The sequence below is a fragment of the Vipera ursinii genome (assembly GCF_947247035.1).
Source record: "Vipera ursinii genome assembly, chromosome: 1".
In the NCBI taxonomy this organism is placed as follows: Eukaryota; Metazoa; Chordata; class Lepidosauria; order Squamata; family Viperidae; genus Vipera; species Vipera ursinii.
In genome coordinates this window covers 164,650,428-164,666,979 of record NC_139512.1, presented here as the reverse complement: position 1 = coordinate 164,666,979, position 16,552 = coordinate 164,650,428, and the positions used below count along the sequence as shown (strand labels likewise).

Genomic DNA, 16,552 nt, shown 5'->3' with positions numbered 1-16,552 from the left:
AATTGTCTACAGATATGGTTTAAAGCTGTTTTGCTGGAATTAATAGACCTTTTATTTCTGAACTGGTGAAATCTGAGGAAGGGAATAGGTTCCTCTAATTCAAGATAGCTGATAGAATGTTTGGGGATTAATGCCACTTTTAGGGAGGGTGAAAAGCCAGTGTTTATTTATTTTTATTACATTTATATCCCGCCCTTCTCCGAAGACTCAGGGCAGTTTACAAGCTTAGCAGTGTTCTTGAAGGTGGGAGTGTGCTGTCTTGGAAAATTCTTCTTTAAATCCAGCCATGTTGGGAAACTTCCCCCTAGGCCCCAACCTTCCCTTTTTAGGAGAGGGTAGTATGGAATCAAGGTTTCAACATCTGATCCACAAATACTTGCTGGGGGTCTTTGAGAAACTAAGGGCAGTGGATGGCTGGAGTTAGTTTAATCACAGCTCATTTTCCATCACTAGAGCTTTGCTTCTTGATTAAAGATTCTGGGAACTTTGAAAAGAAGCAACACAATTAAGAAAATATTCAGGGGGAAAAATCTGACAGAAATATCACAATCCTGAAATACAGTTTAATTTATCATAAACTCTTTGTTTACAATACAATCATAGGGTGAGAGAAGAACTTTTGACAGTCACAGTGTAGTTCTGTATCTGTTCTGCTTAAAAGGGCTAAGAAGAATAGTGTTTTTTTTATTTGTAAACTTTACAACGGATTTTAAAACAGAATTGCCATTCTCACACCAAACATTTATAAAGCTCCTCTTTGTAGCACACAGAAGTACAGGCATCCAGGAACAGGTATATATTTTCCCCCCAGACAAGTTGTTTTAGCTTTTGTGCCTTCACATATATTTGATTCCCAATACTGTAGGCAATAATAGGCCCATCTCACAAATGAGTTCAGGCTACTAACATTCAGTTTTCTTCCTCAAATGAAAGCCCAATTAATCAAACATTCTGTGTTTCTTCAATCACTTGTTCTTCTTCTAGTCTAGTATCCAAAGGTATGACCACATACTTAATCAGTTCAGAATATAGGAGTGTCTTCCTACAGTGCAGAATCTTTGGCCTAGATTGTATAATCAAGGAGCACAAAGGTAGGTCTATATGAGCCTAACAGATCTTCCAGACCCAGTCATAAACCACGTTTCCTTATTAGCAAAACCCATTCTCGGGTATACAGAAAATAATTTGCAAGTCAATTTCTAAGACTAAAAGTAAATGGAAGGCAGCTTTTTCTCCCTCCTCCTGCAAGGTAGCATTTTAAAAGTTTTTCTACATTACTGAATCCTGCATCCCAAATAGGCTATATGAGAAACTAATGAACAAAAACATTTATCATTAGATGTAGCCATTTTATCTATTATATTCTATTACAGACCAAATCATATTCTTGTTTTGCTTTCTATTCACCAGCAGTGTCTGTAACCTTAACCTTGGAAGAAGCATATCTGGAAATTTTATAACAAGATGTGCATTCCCAGCTCAGTTATCACTGATTACATCTGGCTATGGATATTTCAGATTATGGAAGTACGTATGTCCATCCTGATCCTTCCATATGCAGAATTTTTTTCCCCCGCATATAAGAAGTCGGTAACAATTACTAGAATGCGTTCACCAATAATCGACCTCAACTTGATGGCAGATAATCCAAAAAGCTACGCATGTGAAAAGTGGTTCCTTTTCTTAAAACAATACTGCCACTAAATCTTGTGTCAATATTAAGCACCACACTCCATTTTTAAGCATAGATTATTATTTTTTTCAAGTAACTAGCAAGAGAGTTGTAAGGAAAGATGTGAGAGCAAGTGAAACATAAGATTTTAAGAACCTGGAATAAGTTTCGTATTTTCATAGGTCTTGATTTGGCATCAGAAAAGAATTATATTGTATGGATACGCATCAAGAACACTGCTCTCCATCCTTGAAACAAGTCTAATGAGAATATCTCAAGAAGGTTCCCAATACCACAAGCTTCACAAAAGTAACCATAACCATCAGTAAATGTTCAGAAGGCACTTAAAATATAGATTTATGTTTTATAATTCTGTTTCTCAAGACATAGGAGTCGGCTGGCATCGAAGCACACTGCCTCAGATGCAGGTTTGATAATCCTGCTTTAAAAAAAACAGAACAATTCTGCTGTGGCCCAAACTGAAAAAGGTGTATTCTGACTGGAAAAATTCCATCCAGACAAATCTTTTTATAGGCTTGCTTTTTAAAATGTGTATCTGCTTTGATATAGAAAGCTTTAAGCTGTTCTTCTACAGTTTAGCTGAAACCAACAAAATTCAGGTAGCCATGGAAAAATCCATGCCAATATTATCTCACTCTTGCTTCAAGTGATTATGACAGAAGCCATGATGGATAATGCCTCTGTTCAGTAATGTTCATAGTACTATTATTACAATCCACAGAAGGAAATTCTTTAGCCTGGGATGAAAAAACTAAACTGCTTTAGCTGGCAACACTGCAAACTTGTGCATGTACTGCCAGCTGCTGAATTCAGCCCACTGTATGACCCTAGAGACAATGGCATTGCTCTTTGAACACTTACATTGGTGTTCTACAAAATGTTCCACCAACGCAAGCATGGTTTCCTCTTAGCTGCCATGCACCGAAATCCTCATGTTGTTCATGATGATCTGAGTGTTCTTCAACATAGTCTAGAGGTCAAGAGAACTCATATTCTATAGAAAGAGGGTTGAATTTTAAAAGGAATTGATCCTTCTTAGAGCTTTAATTTACCCAGTGAATCCCTGACAAAGTGCACTAACAGTAAAATTGAAGTTCAGTCTTTTTCCCTCAGAGATGAAACCGAAGTTCAATCTTTTTCCCCCTCAGAGATGAAGAGATTTGCTTAGTCTTTCTATCTTGAAGAAAAGACTATTCACCTACCACCTTATTGAGTTCTTTTTTTCAAGACAAGAGAGATGATTCTCTGGAGTAAGGTTGGGAAGATGGAAAAAAAAAGAAACAAAACCCACTACATATCAAGTCCCATGTCCATAATCAAAGAAGAACAGCCTTCCTGAGATGCAGTTAGGGTATCAAACTGGTTGCTGGAGTCGATGTCTCTTATTACTAAATGTAGACTTTGGATGATTCAGAACATGTTCCTTAATAGTCATTGAAGATCCACGTGCCCAGGATTTTCAGTCCATTTCCTTTTCTTCTTGAGGAACATGATCTGATCATGCCACTGCTGCAGATTCACTTTGTTCTGAATTCACTTCATAAGTTAGAGTTCATCCTGGTTTTCAGAAAAGGGAGGAAAAGAACAGAAAACACGACTGAGCTAGCAAAACACTAAGAAATTATTGGATTCATAGTCTCAGAAACCCAGATTCATCTGTCCTGCCTACTCCAGAAATATCAGCTGTGTTACACCTTAAAACAGAGGAAAACACTCTTTTTTTAATTAACTTTGTTACAATGTGTTAAGTATTTCCTAGTTGTTCAGTATCGGTCCCCTTCCTTTTTGGATTAAATCTTATGACTCATTCTTTTTCCTGAACATACTGTTGTTAATTTTCTCAATTGAAATGATCTCCCTGGGATTGCAGAGAACTCCTCTATCAGGTTTTTGTTTACTACCACCTGTTTGGGCTGCAGTCCCATTCAAAATCAGCGTTCTGAATTCCGCCAATGTGTAAATATTTGAAATGATTCAGTCTCAACAATGAAATGTTGAAACTGAAAAATGAAAGGAAAGGAAATGTAAGAATGCCATTCACAGGAAACAAAGTTGTGTTTTTTTTTGTTCACAGGATGCATTTTTACAGGTTCTTATTATATGGCATCTTTGCTTTTTGGCAGTTTCTCAAACCTGGCACACATAGAGCAACCCAAATTCCAGTCACCAAGGCCAACAGATCTGGAGGGCATGAAGGAAATGTATGAATTAGTAGTTGATTATCCAATAAGATGGGACACCCACATTTCAGTGATCTGATCAAATATTCAGAAAAGTAATTGAACCTTCAGGAGCAAGTTTTTCAAGCACATTAATATTGATGGTCAGACTGATGAAAATTGGGGTTTCTAGTAAATGAGTATACAGCTATTCTTTACAAAGTTTTTCCACAAATGCAACTACTACCATATCTGGTCTGTAAATATTCAGGAAAATCTCTTTGTTAGCATCTAATGATCACACTGATTTTTTTGCAGGCCAAATGTGGCAGCTCAAACACTTTCAAAGATGCTGATGATACAAGATAATAATATTAAAGCATGTTTCTGGAAAAAAATATCTACCTTTTTTCTGGAAGACTGTTTTTTCTTTTTTTTAAGGCTTTCCACTTTCTCCATCAGTAGTTCGGCAATAACTTTTGCTTCATGGCTGTCAATCTGCTCTCCCAAAATATTTTTCTTTGCAAACAGAGTAAGAAAGAATAATCAGCTCTGCTCAAAATACATGCAACATAAAAGGAGCAAACTGATTTACAGGTGATTTTATAATAATGCTTGGTGTTGCTTAAGTAGGTAATGAATATGTAGGCTTGATACTGTTGTGTTTGGCAGAACAAAGTGATACATATAAATAAGGAATACTTAATATTAAGAGGTGAGGAGTAAGAACACCCCCCCCCAACTTCTTTTTGGCTTACAGTACTTAAAAAGGTGGGCTTATAAATCAGTGAGTGGGGCTCTGCATATGACCAGGTACATTTTATTGGATGCATTTCTAAGATAACACAGGAAAATTCTTTTGGAACAGATATTAATCTATACATATGTATTTTGTAAAAAAACACTTGTAAATGCCCACCCTGTATCTATAACTTATCAAACCATGGTTTATTAAGAACCAAGCAACTAGTGCCACATGTCTACACTGGTGGGTGGCTTTCCTGCAGGTTTTCATAAAAGAGTGACCATGGCAAGGTGGCACAGGTGGTTAACCCTCAAATATTCTAATCTACTCCTTGCTGATGCAGATGGCTTACCTTTGTTCCTTGATAAGGATAAAATTTAACTGTGGGATAGGCTCTGATGCCAGCAGATTGACACGTATGAGCATAGGCTTGGCAGTCAACTTTGCCAGCTTTCACTTTTCCTTTAACAGTCTTTTAAAACAGGAAACAAGAAAAGGAGCTGCATGTTAAAAGTCCATTGGCTTAACAATTAGTTTTACTACTAAGCAATTAGGTGAAAGCAGTTAATTTGTCATTCGTTCATTCATTCAAGTTTTCATAACACCCGCCCCCCCATAACTCTGCGTAGTTAATGCTTCTGTCATCCCAAATAACTAATTTCCTAACTAATCAATTCTCAAAAGCTTCAAAAATCAATGGATTTTGGTTCAGCCATTTTCAACTTTTGTAGGCTGTTTCAAAGAAAGGAGAGAACCGCCACATCCCACCCCAAAATGTAGTACATTCCTCCCTGGAGGATTTGCCATAAGAGGATTTGTTTGTTTGGAATGATAAAAGTAGTTCTAGCATTACTAATAGCAGTGCTTTTTTTGTAAAAGAAAAAGGTGCCAGAACTCACACAACCCTAACCCTAACCCTAACCCCTAACCCAGACATGTCAAACACAAGGCCCGGGGGCCAGATCCGGCCCATGAAGTGGTTTCATGTGGCCCGCGAAGCCATCCTGGAAACAGTGAGGGAACGGCCCCCACTGCCATGGCCCTGGCCCAGAGACCCTCCTTCTGCCACAGACCCTCAGATCTGTCCCACTCCTGCCCAGGCCTCCATAGGCACCCTTGATGCGAACGATGTAGAGCTGGCCATGCCCACCCAGTAGGCCATACACAGTCTAGCCACGCCCACCCAGGCCACACCCACCCGGCCCCCTGAGGGCAACCGCAATGCTGATACGGCCCTCAATGAAATTGAGTTTGACACCCCTGCCCTAACCCATCCCGCCTTGCCTACCCTACAAGGTTCCATCCAAAAAAGGTGCCGGAACTCCGTTCTGAGCGTTCTATGAGGAAAAAAGCCCTGACTAATAGGGACATAAATCAACTGAGCAGATCCTGGGAAAGCAGCCTTTGAACTATCTATTATACAGTGAATTCCTGCGAGAAAGCCACACTCATGTGCTTGGGCAACTGAAACTGATTTTCAAAGTTCAGGTTCAGACACTTTGTGCTATCCCTGCTCATGGTCCTCCCCTCCTCTTTTTATCCCACCTTTTTATATATACCACATATACCTATGGCTATACCTATTCACAGATAAACTGACCCTGGCTTATCTGCACATAAATACAGCAACTCAAAGCGACAAAAATAACTCATACTCCTATACTCCTATGTCTCCTATACTCTTCCCAACAATCCTGTGAGGTTAGTGGGGTTGAGAGAGTGACTGGTCCAAAGCCTCTAAACCAGCTTTCAAGGAAGGCCTGGAAGTGACAGTCTTCTGGTTTCTAGGCCAGCACCTTAACCACCAAACCAAATCAGCCAATGAAGTTCGCCATTATTTTTTCCGGATGATAATAGAGAATTTATTTGCCAGAAAAGAGCTATGCTTAGATTAAGTATATTGTCAACATTTCTATTTCTGACGTGAGACTCCTTTTATTGTTTTGCTTCAACAGTCATTCCCAAGTTTTGAGTTTTGAGAGACTCTATTTGAAGTCCTTGGTGCTCACTAATTATGTTAGTTAGGCTGACTTTACCCTAGGTGTTCATTGTGATATTAGGAGCACCCACTGTGATGTTAGGAGCATTGGTGATGGTGCTCACTGATGATGTTGCTCACTCCTATATTACATAGTTAAGTAAGGGAACGACCACAAGCAAATAACCAAGCTCAGACAGCACCAAGGACTCCACAGTTCCCACCCTGAGCTACATATATTTGCTTCTGCTGGAGACTGTATTTGAGTGAGAAAAATAATTTACAGGTTAAAATGCTAGATATCCTGGTTGGGAGCTAATTTGAGGGATACATCAAGTAAATTCAATTGAACAAATATTTTCTGATGCTGGAAAACCATAAGAATTTACCTTTGCTAGTATCTCAAACTCTGGAGCAAAATTTTGACAAGGGCCACACCAAGGGGCATAGAAGTCAATGACCCAATGCTCTTTCCCATTCAGAACTTTATCACTGAAGCTCTGAGGTGTCAGATCCAGAGACACTGGAGGCAGATAACTAAACAAAGAGAAGAACCATAGGATTCTAGTGAAGTCAACAATGAAGTTAATGCCTTCATGTGAAGGAGAATCTCCGACTGGAACAAACAACTCAATATTCTTAAAAGCAGAGAATCATGAGAGTTGATTTTGACTGCCCATTCATCATCATCCAAGATGAAGAGCACCTACTGAAATACTGATCAGCCCGAGTTTCAGAAAAAAGTAACATTTTACTTTATTTGAATGAAGAATTTCCTTTGGCTAATTTCACTTAGGATCTTAATAATAAAATCTTGAACATCTCTAACACTTTAAATGGTGAATCAACTCCAATAATGTATTCACCAAAGGGAATTTCTGGTTTTAGAAGATGCATTAAACCAGGGGTGTCAAACTGCCGGCCTACGGGCTGGATGCGTCATGGTGAAACCACGCCCACCCCACTGCCGACAATGGGAAAAAAAGTTGCAATACATCACAACACGTCACATGACATCACGAGTTTGACACCCCTGCATTACACACTTGCCTACAATATGGCATGAAAAGCATTGTGATAACTGTTGCTATAATCTTCCACATTTCTAAGAATTCTTAATCAAGCAAATTGATTTTTAAAGCAAACAAAAAAAGTTTGATCAAATTGTGAACCAAGGTAGAGGTAAGCAACTCACCCAAGCGCCCATCTTCGCAATGAATAGGCATCTCGATGCCAGCCATTGTAGCTACTGTTGATAGGTATTAAAAAAAAACAAGTTACCCTTCTAAAAGGTTCAGTTTTGAGAAGAGCTACATAAAAATATCCTTACCCCGAATCTGACTAATACATTTTTCCTTAAATAAACACTCTATAGCCTCAAGATTTTCCTCAAGTTTTCTTCCACAGAAGAAATTGTGACAAGAAAGGACAATTTAACATCACAGATTCCGAAATGATGGGCATCCTTTTATAAAAATGTATGAGTACTAAGAATATACTACAAGTGCAACTGTGCTAAGTCAGATTCGGTAGTTCTCTGTCCATCCAGTGGTCAAACAGCCTTAAGAAGCCTGCAAGCCACCAGTCATTTAGAAGGATAGTGTGCCCTCATCTGGCATTTCACACAGCAGTCATCCCTAATAGATTCTATTAGGATCTATTTCACCCCAATTTATTTAAACAGCTTTTAAAGTCCTTACACTAGATTCTGTCACATCTCAAGGGCAGGAATTCCATAAATGAGTAGTTAAATACAACTGAATAATAAAAATAGTGCAGAAAAGAGATTCATTCCAAAGAATAACAAAGTACTACACTAGGATACCTATGTCGCTGTGCTCATTTAGTTTAATTAGTCATATTGTACACTTGCTTTTTGATAAATATTTCAAAAGAGAGTGATCAAAGTGTTACAGATCCTATTGTACAAATTTTGAACAACAGCTCGGAAACAAACAAACAAAAAAAGATATTTTGGATTATGTAAGGTGCAAATGTAGCACCTATGTTCAACTCTTTAAATCAGTTGTACACTACCCCTGGATTGTGTGGTTTTCTGCAGCTGCTATGCTATGGGAAAAAGATGCAATGATGTAAGGAGTTGCAAGCAGCTGCTATATTTGCCTTTCCAGCCATGCCAAATTACTAATATGCCTTCAGTTATGAAGTACTACACAATTGTAATGAATAGGGTTTAATCCAAATCACCGAATTTTATATTAGACCATCATTATTTTCCCCATCTAGACAAATAAAAGACTTGCTCAGATCTTCAAAATGCACCACACATACAAGCATTTTTAACTAAAGCATTTTTGCACGAATTTAGACTGGAATAGGAGCAACTGCATTACTCACTAGTACTGATAAGATGAAGCTGATTTTTGTGGGAACAGCCTTATTTCAGGATAGCCTTGAATATTTTCTTGATGACACAGGGAAAAGTATTTTTGGCAGTCCACACTACCAACTACAATCAGTCCATTCAGCATCTAAAACAAAGGATTGGATTATTCTAGTCGAGTTGTAAAAAATTGCTCCAATAAACCACCCAAATATAACTGCAACAAAAAATTAAATATGTTTTTAAAGAAAATCTACCCAATTACCTTATTCTATAGCTTGTCATCTGTAGAGTTTGCTAACAGTTTCTCCACAGGCAAATAACCATGACTTGAGTTAGCAAGAAAGTATACTTTTATACAGTTTGAGGCTGTTCTTTGGCAGTGTCAGAATAAGTGGGAAAATACCACTTTTAACACCAGAACAACTAAGGACAATTTAAGATTATCTCACTCATAGGCAGATTAAGAGATGAAAACAAAACAAAAAAAAAATAGCCGCCATGCTTATTAGTGCCCCAAGTAGATACAAGTTAGAAAAGACACCCAGACTTTCTTTATTTTTGCATGGATTTTTGGTTAAGACACCACACTGGTTATAAAAGGAAAGAATGCACACTCCTCTGCTTTTTTCCAAAATAAAAAGCCTTTGAACTACATGAGCCTATACCTAGGTGGTGAATTGGAGTTGTTATATGTGTATAATGGTTATGGCAGTAAACCAAGCTTTTAAGATCTCATTATAAAAAAAAGACTTCCGGTCCTGCGCGGTAGCGACGGGTCGCGTGCTTGCGTACCACCATACCCACGCAGCTAATTTTCGTCCTGCCTGGAGACCCTAATGGGTCCAAGCCACCCCAGACAGGCGGCGAAGAAAGAAGGGTGTCCCGGTGACTCTGGAATGACAACGGTCGCTCCGTTCGTCTTGGGGAAAGCCTTCTAACCCGACAGGAGAAAGGCTGTATTTCACCGATCAGCCCAAGCTACTTGCAACCAGAGTCCAAAAGAACTAACCAGCACAACAGTAAACAGCGTGCTTGAAACTGGGCGAGGAATCTGATTTTCCCTTTTCCAATCCACACTTAATTTCCTGGAAAAGATCCCCAAGAAGCAAAATACCTCCGAAAGTGAAGGAGGGGGGACTTCTGCCCCACCCGTATGCTAACAGAAGTGGTGAATTAAAATTTCCATGGAGGATCAAAATATATGGTAGTGAAATAAATTTATAAACTTGAAAGCTAAAATTTAACTTTGGACAAATTTAAAATTGTTGAATGGTTAAGACTCTCATTTTAAAGACCAACTAAAGAGTGGCAGATGAAGATTACGAGAGTTATTATTTCCATAGAGAACTTGCCAAAACCTGGGAAAAGCTAATCTGTTTGTGACCTTCAAAGCTTTAATAACAAAGAACAGCTGTGACAAAAAAAAGACAACAATCTGGGCTGCAGACAAAGAGAGAATTATAAACTTTAGAAAAAGAAACCTTTCTTGAACTCTTTGGATTACAAATATCTATTTAACCGGGATTTTAAAGCTATTTGCAGAAAAGAAGGAAAATCATGGATCAGAGACATGTAGATAGAACACACCAAAAAAACATAAATACCTCTCAGGAGGAGATATATAATATACTGCAATTATGAGTATATGATATACTACAACAATGAGTTCAAATCACAAAGAAATCCAAAATAAATTTGAAAATAGAAATCAATCTATTTCTAAGTTAACTCTACAACAAAAAAAACCTTCCAGGAAACAACAGAGAAGGAGCAGACAAAACAAATAAGTGGACATAAAATTGAAAATAGAGACTCAAAGATAGAGCTCAACAAAGCAAGAACACACGATTTAATCCTAGTGGGGAAAAATTCACAAGAAATGGAAGAAACAACTCAACCCTTAAGATTACAAAATAAATCTGAGGACAAAACAACAGACTAGATAAAATGGAATGTAGAGATGTTGAAAACATCAGAGAGAAAGGAAGTGATAAGAGAAGCAGAAGAAAAAAAAGATTTTCAAGAAACATGGAAAGGCAAAAGCCTCATATAAAGACACTTCATTCAATTTACTTTTTATACCTACAGCAACAGTCATGAATATATGGAAAAACTTTTTGATTCAGCAAAACACTGATCAAGAAAGATACTGGTCAAAGGAAAAAGATCAAAGTGAAAATTAAGAAAATAGATATGGGATCTATCGGAGAGAATATTTAATAAAGAAACATTTGTTTGAATATGGTTAAAGAAATAGAAAAGATTTTGAATACATATGTCATTCTAAGAGGGATGAATTCCTTAAATAATACTGTATGCTTCCCCCCCTTTTTAATTTTATTTCTTGATATAAGTAATATAATACTGTTGAAATGGCTTAGATAAAGGAAATGTTTTAGATAATTAAATGTGTTTGAATGTAGGGAAATTATAATGTATAAAAAAGAAAAAAAATGTTTTGAATAAGAGTTAAAGGATTAGATGACTAGACACAGTAAATGGAATATTTAAATATTAAATATACTTGTAATTATGGTTAAAAAGAATAAGAAATTTTGGGAATGAATATATATTAGCTTAGGAGGAATATATATTTTAAGTACTATTTTACTTTTTATGTTTCTTTACTCTTGGTCTCTTTTCTTTTAGGTTACTGTTTTTACCTATTCTTTAAGAAATGTAAAAGTGTTGAGATGGTTTATATGGGGAAAATGGATTTAAATCTTTAAATGTAATTAACTGTTGAGAAGATCTTAACCAGCAAGAATATTTTGAACTTTACGGGAGAAACAAATTTAAATAAGGACTGTAACAGGATATAAGATGAGGCAACCAGAATGATTAAATAGAAAAGAAATATTATATTGATGTGATCATTATTTCTAGGAATATTGGGGGGAAAATCATATATGTAACTGTTATTTTTCAAAATAGAACTGTATTAATTCAAGGTTTGCAAAGAAGACATTTTGGGGAAAAGGGGAAATCAACTAAATGTCCTATGTGGATTAGGGATTATAGAAAGTAATTGTTAATGATTTTTCTTTATAAATGTAAACCCAGCAATCACACTGTTTACCAACTATTAAGTGATTTATGTTTTTAAAAAATCAATAAAATATATGGAGAAAAAAGATCTCATTACAAAAATGACTAAAGATAAAATGGTAGTAATCAGATGAACCATAGCTGATGTTCATCTAGCTAAGTTTCTCCAGTGAGTGTCTAATCCCAAATTCCTTGTAAGAAAGCTAAAGGAAAAAGCAATTTGGAGATGTTTCTTTGAAGCATCTTCCTTTCCCCAAAGACAACATTTTGCAATTGTAGTCAAGGAGCCAAGAAGTTGTCATTTCCCTTGTGTATGCATAAGTTAATGCTCTTTTTTGTTGGTTTCTTTTCTCTGACATTCTATGCCATGAATAGCAATGCATTATTCAAAATAACTGAGGAATTTAAACACACCAGAGCCGTCAATCCGATATGGAATCTCAAATAATGTCAAAAGAAAAGCATAAGCCTATTTAATGTCTATTTTCACTGCACTTAAAAATCTGTTGCACTATTCCAATGAATTCAAACTATGGAAATAGTTGCTTTGGAAATATCAGCATCAGCTACAAAAATGCAATTCGTAGGGGCAAGCAGGTAACTTGGACCGCGCTTATGGTTCAAGCACACTATCTATTACACGCCTTTTTCCGCCTACTTTTTATGACAGAAAGGGAGGAAAATATTGAATGGAGTAAGTCAGTTGTTGTTATGGCAAGCTTAAACTCAGTTGAGGAAACTAACAATGACCGTCCAGTTCCAGTGTTGCTGGACTAACTGCTGCCTGAGGGCAAAACCAGCAGGCATAGTTGCCGCTGGTCTCTGAAGATCAGGACCCTGGGCTACCGTCATTTCCTCCTCCAGTCCCAGGGCTCGCCATGTGGACAGCAGAGTAGAGAAAGGAACATCACCCTTCCAAACGTGCAACACTGAGGATGCTTTTATTTAAGAGGAGCAGCATGCTTAGGCCTCTCTGTTGGCAACATTTTTTTTATTTACTCTGACTGTGTGGGCCTTGACTCCCAACTTGAATGGAAAGGCTTGTGGGCACTCCATCACTCGAGGCTTTTAAGAAGAGACTGGACAAGCTACTTGTCTGATATGGTGATAGGGTCTTCTGCTTGAGTGAGGGGTTGCACTAGATCCCTTCTGTTTTTGAGCTTGGACCTGGACCAGCTGAACCTTCTACAACCCTTGGGCTTCATTTGACCACTCTCGTACCTGCTCTTTTGGACTAGACCAGGGGTCTTCAAACTTGGCCCTTTCATGATTTGTGGACTTCAACTCCCAGAATTCCTCAGCAAGGCACGCTGGCTGAGGAATTCTGGGAATTGAAGTCCACAAGTCATAAAAGGGCTGAGTTTGAAGACCCCTGGACTAGAACTTTCTTTAGGGCAAGCTTTTGGGGACTTTCTTTAGGGCAAGCTTTTGGGGCCTGCACATACGCCCTCTGCTGTGGGCGTATGTGCAGCTGCACTCACATTTCCCTTTCACAGATGTATCACTAAAGTTTGCAACCACCTCTCTAGGGATTTGTGTGTGCTTTCCCTGGGACAGGACAAGAGGTCTTTTACCACAGGTCTTTTACCACTATATTAAAATTAAACATAAATGTTATGGAATGCTGGGAGTTTCCACGGATGGTATTTTGGAAAAAACAACCCCCCCGCTGTATACACCCTAAGACAACTAAAAATGAGCAATATTTGCTTTTACCCTTGCCATCCTCTTCCATTCTGGCATTAAAGCTTGGCAAGGACCACACCACGGAGCATAAAAATCAACCACCCAGATTTCATTATTCTTCCTCTTCTTCACTAGCTCAGTGAAGGTATCTGGTGTTAGAGACATCACTGATGGATTCATAAGATCCTGAAACACAGAACGGAAAAGTTTTAATGAAATTCCTTTTCAAATGTATCAACCCTCTCCAACCATACCAAACGGTGCTAGGCAACACTGCCTCTCCGGACAGGTAGGGCTTCTCGTGACTATATCAAGGTTTTAAAATTGGAAAAATTGGTGTTATACAGTTTACATTTCCTTCCTTGTAACTGTTTATTACCTTATGATTATTTATATTTTGATTGTTTTAAACTTGTTATTTACTCAATGCGATACTGTAATACATGTCATGGCAACATCTGCGACATTTTTTTAAACATAAAAGTTTCGTTAAATAAATTTATGATCAAAATAAATTGCTATTTTTTTTGATGCATATCTTATAGGCCAAAGAGTCTAACCCTAACCCTTGAATTGTTTCTGGCTTGAATACAGTACTTCAGGTTTTGTATGATGCTAACTGGACCATAGTAAAGGTAAAGGTTCCCCCGCACATGCGTGCTAGTCGTTTCCGACTCTAGGGGCCGGTGCTCATCTCCATTTCAAAGCCGAAGAGCCAGCGCTTGTCCGAGGACATCTCCGTGGTCATGTGGCCGGCATGACTAGACGCCAAAGGCGCACGGAACGCTGTTACCTTCCCACCGTAGTGGTCCCTATTTTTCTACTTGCATTTTTACGTGCTTTCGAACTGCTAGGTTGGCAGAAGCTGGGACGAGTAACAGGCGCTCACTCTGTTAAGCGGCACTCAGGATTCGACCCGCTAAACTGCCGACCTTCCGATCAACAAGCTCAGCGTCCTAACCCACTGAGCCACCGCGTCCCTTTTAACTGGACCATAGATGTTCTAATTATATTTGTTTTCTGGCAAAGCTGCTGAGACTCCTGTGGGATTGCAATGTGGTAGAAAATGTTAATAAATAAATAATTACCTCAATAAACTCCAAGATCTGTTCAGCTGAGTGATGTCCTTCATACTCATGCGTGTGAGACTGATTGAATACCACAGTGGTTGGATAAGCTCTAATGTTGTGCTATAAAAGATCATGAAGTAAAAGATCTTGAAAAATGGCAAAAGCCACGCCATTCAGGACTCTGGCAGGCCCTTTCTTCTGAAAACTAAATCAAAGTACCCATATCCTATATCACTGAAATCATTTATTAAAAAAAAACAGAAGAGAACAAAACACCACATAAATATTACGTCAGGTTTTTTAAAAAGTTCTACATGCATATATTTAAGTCCCAACAAACATGAATAGGACTACAGGTTCAAAGTTACACATTGTAATTCCAAAAAACAAACAAACCCAATAACCATGATTTTAATTTCTGAGGAGTGCTTTTGAGCTTTTTTTTTAAAGCAGAAATTAACTTAAATAAGTTTTTTTTTATTATTTTAACAGTAAATAACCAAGAAATTTTTCCACAGAAATCTGTTATCTGGATATTCAGCTCATTTATAAAGTTCTAATTCTTTAAAATCAGAAAAATTATTCTGCCTTTCTATGCACCTTATTCTTTATTTTCAAGGTTCATAAAGTTTAAAAGCTGTTAAGATCCTGAAAGAATTAGTGCGTCTCTGTGTGTGCACCCATGCAAGTGTATGTATAAAAGACTCTTTCATATAGAGGCTTTAACTAAAAAAAAGATGTAATTTCCCCTTTCCCCCACAATATGATTATGTTAATATGTGTAAGTGTATGCCAGTGTAAGTGTACGCCAGTAATCTTATTTACAACTTACCAAATTGCAAATCCCTTCATGAACCGTACAATCCAGTGTCCCAAACTTTAGTTGGCCATACAAATGCTTTGATGCTTTCCTCAGTTCTGGCAATAAAGCCCGACAAGGAGGACACCACTAATACCAGAGAGAATGAAAAAAAAATATCAACATCTCCCCAGTTACTAGAGCATCACATTTTGGGGTTCTTTTTGACCAATTGTTGTTGGTAATTGCCTATTCATACATGTGTTCCTTAAGAGTTTAACTGGGAGGAATACACAAGTCTCTCTGGGCTCAGTTCTTTAAGGATGAATTTACCAAGTACTTCTATTACTCAACTCAACATGTGATCCTGCACTAACTACACAAAAGCAGGGCTGTTTTTGTCACAGAACGCTCAGAACGGAGTTCCGGCACCTTTTTTGGATGGAACCTTGTAGGGTAGGCAAGGCGGGTTGTATGACATGTGTGAGTTCCGGCACCTTTTTCTTTTACAAAAAAAAGCACTGCACAAAAGTATGATGAAATGATTGTTCGTGTGCATGCCTTTAGGTCAGTCATGACTAGCTGGATATATTCTTGCAGTTTTTATGAGAAGATTGCCTTCTCCCAAGGGCTGAGAGAGAATACCTTGCCCAAGGTCACTCTAGAACTCACAGTGTCCTAGATTCAACTAAGGTGGCAGTGCCTGGATCGGCTGCAGCTGCACTGGCTCTCAAAAGCGAAAAGTTTTTGAAGGGATATAAGGGATATAGGCCACATGATCGGGAAGGTTTTAATGTGTTTGAGCAACGTGGTGGGACTAAGCTAACACTTGACTGACAATCTTTGCCGGTATGGTGAGTTTTTAGTTGTTCTGGAACTGTTAGTGAGACCGTTTGCGCTGTTTGAAATTGTTCTGCGGGCAGCAAGATCTGACTGCTGGCCCAGTGAGGGATTCTATTGCAAATCAGGGCTGTTTCCGAAGGTGGCAGAGGAGGAGAGGTCCCAGGCCTTATGGAGCGAAGGAACT

At 38.1% G+C, this 16,552-nt stretch overlaps 1 protein-coding gene across 1 annotated transcript in view; it reads right to left on the bottom strand.

Annotated features, from left to right (window-relative positions):
• Positions 1-549: 549 nt before the first annotated feature.
• DNAJC10 (DnaJ heat shock protein family (Hsp40) member C10) overlaps positions 550-16,552 on the bottom strand; it is a 36,790-nt gene continuing 20,787 nt past the window's right edge. The window contains exons 16-24 of the mRNA XM_083375989.1: positions 15,559-15,675; positions 14,745-14,846; positions 13,687-13,842; positions 8,934-9,067; positions 7,771-7,824; positions 6,965-7,112; positions 4,950-5,069; positions 4,258-4,371; positions 550-3,250 (exon numbers count right to left, since the gene is read on the bottom strand). Of these exons, the coding sequence (XP_083232115.1) occupies positions 3,239-3,250; positions 4,258-4,371; positions 4,950-5,069; positions 6,965-7,112; positions 7,771-7,824; positions 8,934-9,067; positions 13,687-13,842; positions 14,745-14,846; positions 15,559-15,675 (957 nt within the window). The 3' untranslated portion in view covers positions 550-3,238. The remainder of the gene's footprint in view (positions 3,251-4,257; positions 4,372-4,949; positions 5,070-6,964; positions 7,113-7,770; positions 7,825-8,933; positions 9,068-13,686; positions 13,843-14,744; positions 14,847-15,558; positions 15,676-16,552) is intronic.